This window comes from Balaenoptera musculus, chromosome X (genome assembly GCF_009873245.2).
Source record: "Balaenoptera musculus isolate JJ_BM4_2016_0621 chromosome X, mBalMus1.pri.v3, whole genome shotgun sequence".
Classification (NCBI taxonomy): Eukaryota; Metazoa; Chordata; class Mammalia; order Artiodactyla; family Balaenopteridae; genus Balaenoptera; species Balaenoptera musculus.
The window spans coordinates 109,275,611-109,291,591 of record NC_045806.1 but is presented as its reverse complement, the minus strand read 5'-3'; the positions used below and the strand labels follow the sequence as shown (position 1 = coordinate 109,291,591).

General features: G+C 40.6%; 2 protein-coding genes across 9 annotated transcripts in view; one reads left to right on the top strand and one right to left on the bottom strand.

Annotated features, from left to right (window-relative positions):
• ENOX2 (ecto-NOX disulfide-thiol exchanger 2) overlaps positions 1–4,039 on the top strand; it is a 262,533-nt gene extending 258,494 nt beyond the window's left edge. For all 5 annotated transcript variants that reach the window (XM_036840857.1, XM_036840855.1, XM_036840853.1 and 2 more), the window contains one exon: positions 2,228–4,039. In XM_036840857.1, coding sequence (XP_036696752.1) covers positions 2,228–2,359 — 132 coding nt within the window. In that variant the 3' untranslated portion in view covers positions 2,360–4,039. The remainder of the gene's footprint in view (positions 1–2,227) is intronic.
• An 8,490-nt stretch (positions 4,040–12,529) lies between these two features.
• The window catches only part of RBMX2 (RNA binding motif protein X-linked 2), a 112,555-nt gene continuing 109,103 nt past the window's right edge, over positions 12,530–15,981 (bottom strand). For 3 of the 4 annotated variants that reach the window (XM_036840038.1, XM_036840039.1, XM_036840040.1), the window contains one exon: positions 12,530–12,786. In XM_036840038.1, coding sequence (XP_036695933.1) covers positions 12,781–12,786 — 6 coding nt within the window. In that variant the 3' untranslated portion in view covers positions 12,530–12,780. Of the gene's footprint in view, positions 12,787–12,879; positions 12,994–15,981 lie in introns of all 4 variants that reach the window. The other variant, XR_005018346.1, reaches the window with a different exon arrangement.

The following is a 15,981-nucleotide window of genomic DNA, read 5'->3' as shown; positions in this document are numbered from 1 at the left end:
CCCTATCCCACCCCTCTAGGTGGTCACAAAGCACCGAGCTGATCTCCCTGTGCTATGCGGCTGCTTCCCACTAGCTATCTATTTTACATCTGGCAGTGTATATATGTCCATGCCACTCTCTCACTTTGTCCCAGCTTACCCTTCCCCATCCCCGTGTCCTCAAGTCCATTCTCTAGTAGGTCTGCGTCTTTATTCCCGTCTTGCCCCTGGGTTCTTCATGACCACATTTTTTCTTTTTTAGATTCCATATATAGGTGTTAGCACACGGTATTTGTTTTTCTCTTTCTGACTTACTTCACTCTGTATGACAGACTCTAGGTCCATCCACCTCACTACAAATAACTCCATTTCGTTTCTTTTTATGGCTGAGTAATATTCCATTGTATATATGTGCCACATCTTCTTTATCCATTCATCTGTCGATGGACACTTAGGTTGCTTCCATGTCCTGGCTATTGTAAATAGAGCTGTAATGAACATCGTAGTACATAAGCATATATCCTTTTAACAGAGGCACTGGCCCATTTGGTAATCCAGCTGTGGTGATACATCCTCCACATTTGTTTTAGTTCTAGCTAGCACTCCCCTGGCATTTATCTCTGGGAAGTGATGCTATTCTGCAATTAAGCGGCCAGCCCATTTGGCAGTGAAGGGAGGGATTCAATGTGAGCACCAGGACCAAGTGGTCTGTTGAGGTCGTTTGAAACTGAACTCTGTGTCAGTAAAAACGACCCAGTTTTTTTAACTGCAAAAATAATGCAAACATATTCTCTTTAAAATGTAAGCAATATAGAACTACAGTAAAGGCAAAGGGAGAGTTCCCCACAGTCCCATCTCTCAAGGATAACCACTGTTAACAGTTTGGCATATCTTATTTCAGACCCTTTTTTATACATCTGCTGCACCTATATTGTATGTATATATCTATAAGCATTATAGATTTATGTTTTTTGAAATGGGGATTCAACTCTACATGATGCTGTGCAGTGTGCTTCGTTCACTTAACTGGATACAGTCCACTACTAACACTGGGGAAAAGGCGTGACCTCACTCCTAGTCTGGTGCCAGTTCCTCCTGAGCAGCTTCCTGCCAGGGTAGTACCAGGGCCTCCCAAAGAGAGCCTGCAATGGTACTATAAGAATTTGGGGGTCCCTCCTACCACCTTTAGAAATATTCGCTGTGACAGCAACTTGGGATTTCTTTAAGGATCCCGTAGTGCTCTTCAGCCAAGCCCTAGTGCCCAGGTTCACAGTTAGGAAAGTTGCTACTATGCTACTAACATAAAGATGAAGCAAACCCTAAGGGTCAACAGATTTGTTTTTGTTTTTATGTTGGGGTGTGTGTGTGTGTGTGTGTGTGTGTGTGTGTGTGTGTGTGTGTGTGTGACAGAGAGAGAGAGAGAGAGAGAGAGCAGTGGGGAGAGGGAGCAGAGAAGTAGGAACACAGAGCATTCTCTATTCCTGTCACTTTTCCTTTGTGAACTAAGACGTGTGTGAAGACTTCTGCTCTGGTGGCAGCCACTTCTGCCTCCCTCTCTTTCCCAAAGGCTTCGTAGCCTCAGTGGGCCTGAGCGTAACATCAGCAGCACTGATAAGCCATCATTCAGCTGGCTGCAGACCCAAGCCTCTCCGCATGACTGACACCAGCTCTTTCCCAGAGAAAGCTTGGTGGCGATCAATCTCAAAAACGTCATGCTAAGTGAAAGAAACTAGTCACAAAAGACTATATATTGTACAATTACACATATATGAAATTTCCAAAAACTGCAAAACCACAGTGAAAAAAATCTGAGTCAGGGTTTGGGAGTAAAGATTGACTGGAAAGGGGCACAAAGGAACCTTTGTGGGGGGGGGGGGTGATGGAATGTTCTAAAACTGAATCGTGGTGACAGTTGCACTATTGTATAACTTTACTAAAATTCATCAACGTGTACATGTAAAATAAGTGAATTTATTATATGTAAATTATACCTAAATAAAGCAGTTATGAAATACAGAAACAAAAAGAAATCTCAGTGGGCTCAGGCGGTCCAAGCAGAAGAAGGCTTCCACCTGGAATCCACTCAACCGACACATACACATGCACAGGGAAGGGAAGGGAAGGTCGACACCACGCCTAGCACACACATGTGCGCGTCAGCATTCTAAAGCAACATTGCGGGGGGGTGGGGAGCCAGATTAGGAAGGTGGGACTGGTTTTGAATGGAGATGTACTCTCTGTCCCACAGATCTGTACCAGTGATGTGGAAGGTCTCATGAGCCGACTCCAGCATACCTTCAAGCAGGAAATGACTGGAGTTGGAGCCAGTCTGGAGAAGAGATGGAAATTCTGTGGCTTTGAGGGCTTGAAACTGACCTGAATCCCTTTGCCTGACAACCTGGGATCCTGAAAATAAATGTGTGTTGGACAAGCTTAGAAAGTGATTTGTATTTTCAATCATTTTCAAGTGGAAATTGCTTTAAATTTGTCAATTCATTCCTGGAATATCTTTTGAGTTAAAATAAGGATCCTAGAGCAGCACCTCAAGCTACAGGCCCTATAAAGAAACTGACTCAAACCTCAAGTGCTGTAACTTCCTCCTTTTCTGTCAATTGGTTGTCTCTTTTTATTAGTATTTAAAAAGGCCTGAGGCTACAGAGTATTTGGGGTGTTTTCAGTGTCTGTACTACTGTTGTAGACTTTAGTATTTTTTAAACACTGTTAGTTAACTGAAATGTTTTGATGATTTATATGTGATTTGTGTTTCAGAACTTCTCTTCACATTAATGTTGCTAGTGGTGAGAGGAATGAGAGGAGCACTAGGGACTCCATAACTGACATTGTCTTTCCAATTCCCAGTAGGCCAGTAAGTGAATAACACATCAGTGTCTTCTAGAAGGTGCTTGACCAGGTTCACCTTTTAAAAGACAAAGCATGGTTTGTGGCTTTTTACAAAATTACTGTGAACGAAAAGTTGACAAATGTTTCAAAGTTATTTTCTCTAATGTATCAGATAAAAGGTTTATTTCAGAATTAAAAAAAAAAGCTAGATGTATTCACAGAAAACAAGTGTCCAGTATGACTGGCATGTGTATGTCGTATTCAGAATCACCTTGTAAATAGCCTGCTTTTAAAGGAGGGCATGTTTAGTTTTCTATGAATTAAAACACACGTGTGTGCTCACACACACACACACACACATACACATTAGGAGAAGGGATTTATTTTGATATGCTTCCCCTCTCGTCTTCTTACAAAGTCTGGTGGTCCCTTTTCTTCTGCTGTCAGTGTGTTGAATTGCAAACCATGTACTGCTGTAAATACTATGTTTACTTCATGCTGAATGTCTGCAAAGAGTTGATGATATGAGTATTAATAGAAAATTCCTGGTAATGAATAAATAGTGGGCTAGGGTGTGTGAAGCTTTGCACAAATAGGTCGGCTCCACCTGGAGTGCTGAGAACTGGGACTCCTCCAGTTCTGCAGTGCCCATCCGCAGATTACAATGGCAGAGTGTGCGTGGACCAGTCAGGAAGTCCTGGTTGATGGAAAAGAAATGGAAAGGATGAGAACTGGGGACTAATTTCCTGAGGCAGAGATGGTCTTTTCTTCTGTGGTGTTGGTGGTGCTTGTAATAACATAAGCATGCCCTCCCTTGAGTCTTGATTGAAAATAAGAGAATGTACTAAGTAAGCAAAGCCAGTGAAGAGTATTTCACAAAAATACTTTGTAAATCAGATGTCAGTAGTGTTCAAAGTTGTATTTTTAAAAGATAAATATTCCTTTTTTATACCTCAGTTTGGTGTCCTGTTTTGAATTGCTTGCTCTCTTAAGTAATCCTTTAGTAAATCATCTCAATTTCTTCCTTTGAGTTACCAGAATATTGGAAGAAGATGCTAAACCTTCTGCTTTGACAGCTAGAAACAGGATTCCACAGCAGCCCATTCATGCTGAAAGCTGGCTTCCCCCTAAGCAACCAGCTGTGCCACCAGCAGGAAGCGAGGGTTATTTTTACAGTAGCTTCCTCACTGAAGCATCTCTGTCATCAGCGCTACAGAAGGCTTTGATTCATCAGTCTCAGGGGTCGTGCAATGCCTTGTTTTAATAACACCTATGAAATCAGGGGAAATTTGCCACTTATCAATTATTTCTTATTTAAATAAGTTAAATAAAATGCATTTAAAGCAACAACTGCCACACCCAGGCCCCTTGCTCTCCTTCACTTGATCTACTTGTAGTACAAATACTCTCTTCCTATTATTCCTGCCAACTTAGTCCACGTGTACTTGAATATACTAGTTGTAATGGTGAATTTTGTGTCAACTTGGCTACACTGTAGTGCCCTGTTGCTTGGTTGAATACCAGTCTAGATGTTGCTGTGAAGGTATTTTTGAGATGTGATTAACATTTAAACCAGTAGACTTTGAGTAACATATCTTACCCTCCATAATGTGGGTGGGCCTCATCCAATCAGTTGTAAAAGAATGAAGTCCTCCAAGGAGAAAAGAATTGTGCCTCCAGATTGCTTTGGACTCAAAACTGCAGCGTTAACGCCTGCCAGAATTTCCAGACTGCCCGCCAGCCCTGCAAAATATCAAACTTGCCAGCACCCAAAATCACATCAGCCAATTCCTTAAAATAAATAAATAAATAAATAAATAAATAAATAAATAAATATATATACACACACACACACACACACACACACATATACATATGTGTATACACATACAGATATATACATATATATGTATGTATATATACATCCCATTGGTTCTGTTTCTTTGGAAAGTCCTAATGCACTAGTCCAGAGTTATTAAAAATGTATAAAAATAGAGTATGGGGACATATGTATGCATATGGCTAATTCACTTTTGTGTACAACAGAAACTAACACAGTATTGTGAAGCAATTATACTCTAATAAAGATCTATTAAAAAAAAGAGTAAAGGAGAATGCTACAGCAGTGTTAAAAAAAAATAGAGTATGTTTGCATTATATTACATAATCAAATTGCAGCACATACCATCTCTCACAATCCTTTTCATTCACCATAGAAATCTATTAAAGAAGCTATTTTTTCCTTACAAATGCTATTTATTGTTCTGTTGTTCCTCCTGAATTTTGAAATTTTACTGTTTTGTTATTTTTAGGAGATACAGTAGTTAGATTTTTCCAGATAATAATGAATAGAAGCATTCTTTTATTTTACAAATGATTATTTCATCTCCCTTCCTAGTCCTGTGACATCACCAGTTCTGATTTTTTAATATTACCAAGTTGCTTGTTAAATGTCTTCAATGCAAATGGAAAAGTTAGTTTTCAGAGCAAATCTTGGACACATATCTGTGTTCAAGTTATACAGTGTTTCATATTTAATTGTGTCCCAAAATGTATGCTTTTCATATAATGCAGAATAAACTATGTTACTTGAAAAGACAGCATAGATGTGCAAGACCTTTTGACTCACCTGGTAGGACTGGGTGAGCCCTTGGGATTCTTAGCTGTCTTGGACAGTCTATCAAAAAGATCTGGATTCACTTTTCACCACAACTGCTACCATCTACTGAGCACCTGTTATGCTCTCATGCTGCCTAAAGTCATTTCCCACCTGTGGACACAATGGGAGCTTCCATTTTTGTAATTAAGGAGAAATAGTACCTTCCCCAGAGAGTGGTGGTAAAGATTCAACAAGATAGTATCTGAAAATTGCTCAGCCAGTGCCTAGCCCAGAGTGCGTTCACAAAAAAGAGTTATGATTATGGTTCAGTCAAAAGTAATTACGAGTCGTGACCTTGCTCTCATTTTAAGAAAAATGTTTTTGTGTTCACACCTAGAATTGTGGGGCTACATCATGTTGCTGGGCCTCAAGAAAGGAAATTCAGCTGTTTAAACATATTCGGAACATTAACTCAGTCCCAGGCACTCTGCCAGACACTGTGGTATACAAGAACCTAAGGGCAGGACAGGAATAAAGATGTAGACGTAGAGGATGGACTTGAGGACACGGGGAGGGGGAAGGGTAAGCTGGGACAAAGTGAGAGAGTGGCATGGACATATACACACTAGCAAATGTAAAATAGATAGCTAGTGGGAAGCAGCTGCATAGCACAGGGAGATCAGCTCGGTGCTTTGTGACCACCTAGAGGGGTGGGATAGGGAGGGTGGGAGGGAGGGAGACACAGGAGGGAAGAGATAGGGGGATATATGTATACATATAGCTGATTCACTTTGTTATGCAGCAGCAACTAAGACAACAATGTAAAGCAATTATACTTCAATAAAGATGTTAAAAAAAAAAGGAGCATGGCTGGCCCTTGCCCGTAGGGAGCTAGAAGGGTAGGCTTTAACACACTGAACTTAAATCGTTCATCGTTTACTACAACTGTGAAACAAACGTAGATAGCACTTCCTTCTTTCAGCTGAGACTCTGAGTTGAGAAGTCCCTAAAAGGCAGAGATGAGATTTGAATCTTGGTCTGCCCAACTGAAAACTCAAAATTTTCTAATGGCCCAGTATCTTATTTAACCTTCATATCAACCTAATTGCTAAGAATTATTATAAACCCTACGTTGTATTCAATACATTCACATGCCATTATAGAGAACCTGGTATGTACAAGCCTTGGTCCTAAAATTCAAAAGGGAACAAAATATGACCTCTTCCTTCAAGAGTGGACACTCTGGTGGGGATGCCTGCTAAATGACACAGTCATGTACAAGGTACTGCAGGAGGGACATCAAGGAAGGCTTCACAAATGTCAGGAAGTGTGAAATATGTTAAGAGGAGAAAACAGGCTCAGAAAGGTTAAATTATTTGCCCAAGGTAAACAGCTAGTATGTGACAAAGTCCAGGATTTGAGCCCAATCTGCCTGGCTTCAATTTATTCTCTATCATACCATGGTCCCCAAGGCCACTTTCTAACACTGTCACTTAACCTCTCTGAGCCTTTGTTTTTTCATCTATAAAGTGGAAATCTAAGTGTACTTCCCTCAAAGGGTCATTTAAGAGGCTTTGCTCAGTGTAAAGTGCCCATTACTAACTATGCTTGGCAAAATACATGCTCAATAAGGAGCTATAATAATTATTCAACTAATAATCATATTAACAATGCTTTAATGACACCAGAGCTACCTTTCCAGTATTGGGAATCCCATAGGGCCACAGGGTAACTCAAAAGAAGAATGAGACTGGCTGGTTCAGAGAAATTCAGAGATTTTACTGAATGATGCTCCATCAGAGGTAAGTAATGCCTGGCCCAAGCCTGACATAGGGAAGAAACTTCCTTCTGCTGTCTTATGATACAGTCTCCAGTAAACTTCCAATTTTACCCCTCCTATCACAGGACAGACCACATGTCATAAACAAGGCGGCCAGAAGGACCTTAATCTTCTCTCCCATATCCCAAGATCCATAACATCATTCCATTCTTCCAGTTTGGAAGGAAGCTTTCAAGATCTCAGCTTGCCTAAATTTTCTATCTGGGTGGAAGATCTCAAAGGCATACTGAAGCAATTACTTAGGGCAAAAGAAGGAAGGAAAAGGAATTGATCACACACAAGTACAAGCATTCAAGGCTGTATAACCTTATGGAGATGATCTCAGATCTTGGGTAGAAAATGGATGCAGGACATAAGAAAGAGTGTTCTTTACCTAACTGTGCTCACTCCAAGTCTCTTTGACTATTAGATTACCCTAAAATTGATAGATCTCTGGGGCATCAGACCTCTGCAACCTTAACTCATTAATATTCCTCAACAAATACCTCATACTGTGCTTCAAAGTGTTTTCAAACCAACTCTGTACACAGACATTATGTCATCTGATCTTCACAACACCCTGCAGGGGCAGATGGTTCCCTCCCCATTATTGCCATGAAGGAAAACAAGTCTCAGAAAGAGAAGAGCCATACCCCAGGTCACACAGCAACGTGGATGGTGGAGCTGCAGTGAGAATGCAGGACTCCTCTGAGTCCTCCCAATCTCCACCACCCTTCAGCTCCAGCCTCTGCCTAGTATGGCTGAGAGAGTATAAAGGAGGGGTTCTTAATTTTTGGTGCCATGTACCCCTTGGGAAATCTGGTGAAGCCTGTGAACTCTCTATCAGAATAACATTTTTAAATACATGAAATAAAATACAAAGGAAACCAACTGTATTGAAATAATACCATTATCAAAACACATGTGTGACATAGTAGTGTATGTGCTCCTATAACACATTAAATATCAATGTGTAATGACAGGTCTAATAACTACTATAATTCTGAAGTAGATAAACATAAATATTTCAAAAAATCTGCAATAACTTGTGATATGATAATATCTGTGATACTTGTGAAAAAGTCACGGGTACTGCTAATACTTCTGTACTTTGTTTACCTACATTTATAATGGAAGAAAACTCTAAACTTCAGTTAGAGGTTAGTGAAAACCTAAACGTATTTTTTCCATCCAAATTCACACACTTCCTAAGTTCTTCCCACAGTCTCTAGGTTAAGAAAAAAAAACTCCTGATAGAGGAGGTTGATGAAATATAAAGTGAGAGCCCCCAAAGTGGGACCAGGATTAGTTTCATTAAATATATTAATGTTTATAAATTAGAACAGTGCCCATCACATAGTAGCAATAAATTTTACAAATGACAGAGATACTGATTTTTTTGTACATTTTGAAATGGTGAAATTCTAAGTCAATACAAAACTGGCAGGAGAGTCCCACAAGTCTGTATTTCTGGGTGAAGAAGTGACAGATGAGCTTCAATGTGAGCAAACACAAAGTACTGCATTTAGGAGAAAATGAGACAAATGCTATTCACAAGATGTTAGTCTCCAAACCATCAGTTCTGGCAAAGGAAAGGGATCTGGGAGTTGTTGGAGAGAAGTCCAATGTGTGGTTGGAATCATAAAAAGACAACAAATTCTAAACACGTTAAAAAATAGAAACAAAATATAAGACATTATCTTATTCCCATTTTTTAAAAAAAGTTTTGTACCCACACCAGTAAAACAGTTTGTTTCCATGTGGCTGGACCTCAAGACATGAAATTCAACATTTCAATTCAAACGTTGCTCAAGTGCTTATTCTGTCCAAGACATTCTACCAGCAATAGGGGATGCAAGGATGAATATGAGAGTGTACCTGTCCTTGAGGAGTTTGAAGAGGAGCTCTAAGAATCAAGATTAGTGGGTTTTAATACATTAACGAAATATGTTCTACCCAATGGACCAGAACCATATAGTCCAAGAGAGAAAAACCTGGAATGTTGAATTCAGTGTTTTTCACATAATAAGCTCCTTCACCCTCCCCCTCCCGCTTCCTCTCCCTCTGCCTCTCTTTCCCTCTCTCTTTCCCTCACTCACACACACAGACACACACACAGACACACACAGAAGCGTGTGCAGCACTTAGCAACACCGGTATTACAAGCAATCATGCTTTGTTTATTCAGCAATAGAAGACACTGAGGTATTTAAGTGAGTTTACCAGATAACTGAAACATGCCCCTTCCAGTACCAATCTTTTTAAAAAAATCAATTTAAATGAAAACATTTCTAAGATGTTTTACATCCATTCCCATACGGTTAAACAGAGGGTTCTTGACCCGTCCTGACCTTGCTGTGATGACTCCATATCAAATCATCTCGATGACTATTAACTAAAAACGTTAGTTATGAGAAAACTACTGAGAAAGAATATTCTTCCATTAACTCAACTACACATGGAACAATGAAAGGGCTGATTCCCTGATAAACATCCTTGCTCATTAAATGGCTAAAACCAGCCTCCAGCAGCCATAAATAGCTATGCTAACCCAGGCTCACCATTCTAGAAATGCTGGGGCTAAGAGCTGCTCGTGGGACCACTAGCAGGGATGTTACTCTGAATCTCAACGGTCTGAAGGGCTAAAGGTGCCTGCCCCTCTGCTGACCTAACAGCCTGGGGAAAAGGACACAGTATTGTCTCACTATTCTCCAACCTCTGCCCAAATATGCTAGTGAGAAATACTACCATGAAATGGCCATTTGGTTTATCAGACAGCTAAGTCACGAGAATTGGACCCCCCGGTTCTGTCACTGGCCCTGAGACCTTAGGCAAGTCACTCAACCTCTGGGTCCCATGAGTGGGACAGCGAGAGAGAGGATGCTGGCATTGCTGGCTAGATTTTTCTTTCTTGCTCACCTAATAGAACCGAGTAGGGCCATGATAGGGTCCATCAGACTGTGGCAGCCCAGGCTGATGAGCATTGTGTTCTGGCCAGTGTTCAGAAAGTGAATCTGCACTGTTATCAACTTGGCGAGCCACAGACAGTGCAGGGCCTGTGGCAGCGAAAGTCCTGAGGGACAAAGGTGGAGGAAGCCACAGGTAGAGACACTTCATTGCCACCATCTCCCATGTGAACCCTCCAGCAACTGTATTCACCCCTTCTTCCCCCAGTTGGCCCATGACTCCCTCCTCCTTCACTTGGAAGGGCACAGAGACAAAATAAAATCATACCTACTGCAGACACCAAGCCCCAAGGCCTGTCTAGAATAAGACTCTCTATGGTCACCTTAGCATAATTCTGCTCTGCCGCATCCAGCATCGGAGTCAGAGCCTCTAGCAGCAGCTGCTTCAGCTAGTGTGCAACCTTGAGGCTGTCCTCTGCAGTGGAGTAAAGGAGGCTTGTTGAGTCTGTCTGACCCCCAAAGCAAGCTGTTCTCACCCCACTCACTCGTAGTGACGGAGGGCTGGAATAGAAGCATCTCAGCTCACGTTCACAGGGAAGCAGGTATATCTCACTCACGTAAAGGCTATTGGTCCAGAAGTGCACATTTCGGAGACTGAGTGGCCCCTCTGGTTCTTCATTTCTCTCTGAAACATCAGGACAGGCTTACACGCATCAAGATACACATTGATTCCTGATAGATGTTACCCTGAATTTACAGGCTATAGATCCCAAGAGATACAAATGCCTTCCAAGTCCCCCTCTCATCTCTTACCTACCCATCTGGTCCCTGCTGAGTGACTAATACACATGTCAGCTTCTAACAGCCAATCTCATAGGCTCTTGCCCTTCTTAGCCTTAATAAGCTTCCTTCCCTGGCCAGGAAGCAGCACTGCACTGAGGGTGTGCTTTGCTCACCACAGGGCTGAGACTCAGCCAATTTCGGTTGGATGCAGGCAGCTGCCCCATGGTTCTCATGGATCCCCTGGCACATGGACACAGGACAATCATGTTGTGCTTCTCATTGTCCCTAGGGCATCAGCATTTGATGTAGTCAAGCAAAGCTGCCCTCAGTGTACCATTCTGCTCAGGAGAAAAGGCAATATGCCAAGGTCTCAACCAAGGACTGCAAAGCAGACAGGATTGGCTGAGTCCCCTGGTCCTGAAAGTTCCTTAAAAACTCCCCCAAAAGGAAAAAGCTAAGCAAAAATGGAAATGAATATAAAAGTTTATACTATCCCCCAATGTTCATAGCAGCATTATTTATAATAGCCAAGACATGGAAACAACCTAAGTGTCCATCAACAGGTGGATGGATAAAGGAGTTGTGATACACACACACACAAACACACACACACACACACACACACACACTGAAATACTACTCAGCCATAAAAAGGAACGAAATTTTGCCATTTGCAGCAGCATGGATGGGCTTGGAGGGCATTATGCTAAGTGAAGTGAGTCAGACAGAGAAAGGCAAATACTGTATGATGTCACTTATATGTGGAATCTAAAAAATACAACAAACTAGTGAATATACCAGAAAAGAAGGAGACTCACAGATACAGAGAATAAACTAGTGGTTACCAGTGGGGAGTGGGGGGAGGGGCAATATAGGGGTGAGGGAGTGAGAGGTACAAACTATTGGGTGTAAGATAGGCTCAAAAATGTATTGTACAACACGGAGAATACAGCCAATATTTTGCAATAACTGTAAATGGAAAGTAACCTTTAAAACTATATAAAAATAATAAAATTTTAATGGAGGCCATAAGATATATCACTCAAAGCTGAGAAAGTTTTAAGAGTGGCAGCGTTGCCACTATTAATTTTGATGAGACACAAGGCCTAGACTTAGACTTTCCAGGCAAAATGAGATGCTTGACCCCTTAAGGGAGCCAATTTGAGTTGTGTGTTGTGATAATAATTAGGTAAAATATCTTAACTGATATTTAGAATTAAGTAATTCAAATGCAACTATATTTCACCTGGTATGTCTATAAATACAATGTAGGAAAGATAAGAGTTGAGGACTTAGATGTGAAGCTCTTAATTAAATAGAAGGTCTCATTAAAAAAAATTTATGTTATCCTGAGCATAAGGAAATAGGCACATCCTCTCTGCTGGTGGGAGTGTGAACAGTAAAACCTTTCAGAAGGGAGAAGACTTTAAAAGTGTAGTCATATGTTATTCTAACAATTTCACTTCTAGAAATATATCCCTTAAAAATGGCAGAGAAAAGTGCTAAGATGAATGTAAGAAGGATATTTAATAACAAATAATTAGAAACAATCCAGATGAGCAAAATTAGGGCTAAGAGAATACCATATAGCCATTAAAACTGATGTCAATTTCAGAAATATTCATGATACGTTTATTGTTAAGTGAGAAAAGCAGTCTATTTCATATCTGCACAACATGATGTAAGTTTTGTTTAAAATATGTAAATATATATGTATATACGTTTGTGGATACGTGCAAAGAAAGGGGTGATACCAAATTGTTTGCAGTGCTTGTCTCCAGATGGTAGATAGACACAGAGGGATTTCTTTTCTGTGTTGTTCTGTTGTCCAAGTGTCTTATATTGAATATGCATTACTTCTGTAATCAGAAAAAAAGTTATTAAAAGAATATTTAAATGTGGAAGCAAGAAAAAGTTATTAGATTGTACAGTAACAGAGGTTCTAAGCCTACAGTTTAGGGTTTCCATCTTCTTCCTTCTAGCAGTCATCTAGCCCTTCTCTCCCTGGAGGTGTATCTGTTTTCAGATTAAATATCTTCTCCCTCTTTTTCCTGTTTGATTCTTACCTGGAGTAGGTTAGGAACTATATCATTAAGTCTGTAAACAACTTAAAATAAGAGACAATTGAGTAAAGACCTGAAAGTTAAATCAGAGAAAATCATTGATTTATGACTCAAATTTTTTCACCCAATTCTGTAACCTTCATATCCACTCCATTTCATATCACACCTAAAGGCAAAATCTTTAACCTGGCATTCAGGGACCTTCATGCTTTGGCCAAAGACCTCATTTCTAATCTTATTTCTCACTTCTGCCACCCTTCACATACCCTACTTAAGCCTAACTGAACTCCCTGTGCTTCCCCCTACATCCCAAGTCCAAATACTACCCATTCTTCAAGTCCCAGCTCAAATGCTACTTCCTCCATTAAGCCCTCCTGGATTCCCCTGACTCCCTTCCCATATCTGAATGACCTCTCCCTTCTTTGAGCTCCCAAGAACCCTTTATCTGTACCTCCAAAGTAAGACTTAACACTGTCCACCCTGTAGTATGATCATGTACCTATCATCCTCCCTGCAAGGACCATATTTGATTCCTTCCTTCCTTCATTCATTCATTCACTCAGCAAATATTTATGGAGCATCTACTACATTCTGACAACTATTCTAGGCATTGATTATGCAACAGTAACTTGCATTTTCAAAGGATTATTCTGGATGCTAAGTGGAAAGTAGAGTATAAGTGGTAAGGGAGGAAATAGGGAGACCAGTTGGAGGCTATTGCAGTTATCCAGGTGAGAAACAAATAAAGGTAGTTTTGAAACACGGTGGTAGAATTGGAACTAATGTGAAATGGAAAGATTCCAGGTATAATTTGAAGATGCAGAATAACTGAATATAGGCTATAAGGGAAAGAGTGGAATAAGGCATGAAGCTTCTTGGCCTGAGCAACTGGAATTTACTGAGATGGGGGAGATTGTGGAGGAGTAGATTTGGGAAGGAAGATCAGATTTGGGTGTGTTAACTTTGAGATGCCTATCTCTCTTTAAGGTAGAAATCTCAGGTAGGCAGTTGGACAAAGGAATCTGAAGGTCAGAAGAAATCCAAGATGAGGATATACAATCGAAATCATCAGCTTTTAGATGGCATTTAAAGTCTTGAAATTAAATGAGATCACCAAGGGAATGACCGAGGTCCAAGGACTGAGCCCAAGAGAACTCTAAAGTTAAAAGGTCAGGGATATAAAAAATATCAGCAAGTGATACTGAAAAGGAGCATTGAAAACCAAGAGAGTGTAGCATCCTAGAAGCCAAGTGAAGAAAGTATATGAATGAAGAAAGAGTGAATGTTTCAAATGCTGAAGTCAAGTCAGTAATGTGAGAACTGACCACTGGACTTAGCAATGTGAAGGGCACTGGTGACCTTGTAGTTTCAGTGGGCATGGGAGCAAAAGCCTGACTGGAGGGGGTTTAGGAAAGAATGAGAAGATGGGTCTGAAGCTAAAAGGGAAAATCGAGTCAAGAGAGGATTTTTTTAAGACAGAAAAGTGACAATATTATCGCCTGCTGTTGAAAGTAATCAAGAAGATAGGGGAAATGGTCAATAAATGAATTTCAAAAAGGTAGGAAGTGAACTAGAGAGAAGGAAAGAAAAAATAAAAGAAGAAAAGGACAAGTGAAAAGAAGGGAGGCAGCAAGGGTGAGAGCCAGAGAGCATTAAACTTTTAAAGTTGGTAGAAAAGGTAATCTTGTCCATCAGGACTCTTTCTCTTGCCTAGGGGTGACTGTAGGGCACTTGAACTGGTCTCAGCAAGGGAGATTTAGAGAAATGCTATAAGGATTTACTTTATAATGTTAAGAGAAGCTGACTGCAAGGGTACAAGTCCTGACTTTTCGACCTTGGGCAAGCTATTCAGTCTCCCCATGCCTCAATTTCCTCATCTGTAAAATGGGGATGATAACATTATCTTCCTCATAGGGTTGTTATAAGGCTTAAATAAATTACTTATAGTGCTTGGAGCATGATGTACACGTGAGCTATCATCATCACTCTCTCAGAGAATCAAAGGCCAGGAATCCCCCTGGGCCTCAGAAACGACTGAAGTTGAGCCACAGGATGAGCCAGGCCTCATAAAAAGAAGAGGCTGAGAAGTCCCACGATCTGCAGTCAGCAAGCTGGAGACCCAGGAGAGCCAGTGGTGTAGTTCCAGTCTGAGTCCAAAGGCCTGAGAATCAGGAGAACTAATGGTGAAACTTCTAGTCTGAGTCTGAAGGGCTGAGAACCAGGAGAGCCAATGGTGTAGTTCCAGTCTGAAAACAAGCAGGCCTGAGACCCAGAAAGAGCTAATGTTTCCATTTGAGTCCAAAGACAATAAAAATCCAATGTCCCAGTTCAAAGGCAGTCAGGCAGGAGGAATTGTCTCTTACTTGCCGGAGGGTCAGCCTTTTTGGTCTACTCAGATGTTTAACTGATTAGATGGGGCCCACCCACATTAGGGAGGGCAATCTGCTTTACTCAGTCTGCTAATCCAAATGTTAATCTCATCCAGAAACACTCTCACAGACACACCCAGAAATAATGTTTAGCCAAATATCTGGGCACTCTGTGGCCCAGTAAAATTGACACATAAATAAAATTAGCCATCACAGTAAGCTATCACTGCAAACCTTCCTAGTATAAAGCAACTTGACTGGATTGACACTAAGTGCTTACACTTCAAGTTTCTCCATTATTTCAAGTTGTATATAGTTTTATATTTATTATAAGTTCACTAGCAAAAACATTATTTTTACAATTCCATTATTTGATCTAAGCAGATACTGAGAAACATACAGCCTCTAGGTTGGGTTGGCCCCCGATCCTACATTACTACAAGTCAAAATGACCTTTCCTTTATTGTGTCATTGAGGCCTGGCTCACAGACATTGGTCATTCAGGCTTGAATAATGCCTTCATTTATTCATTCATTCATTCACTCATCAAATTGATCACCTATGTGCCTACCACGGTTCTGGCAACTAGAAATACAGCAGTCAACAAATGTATATTTTATAT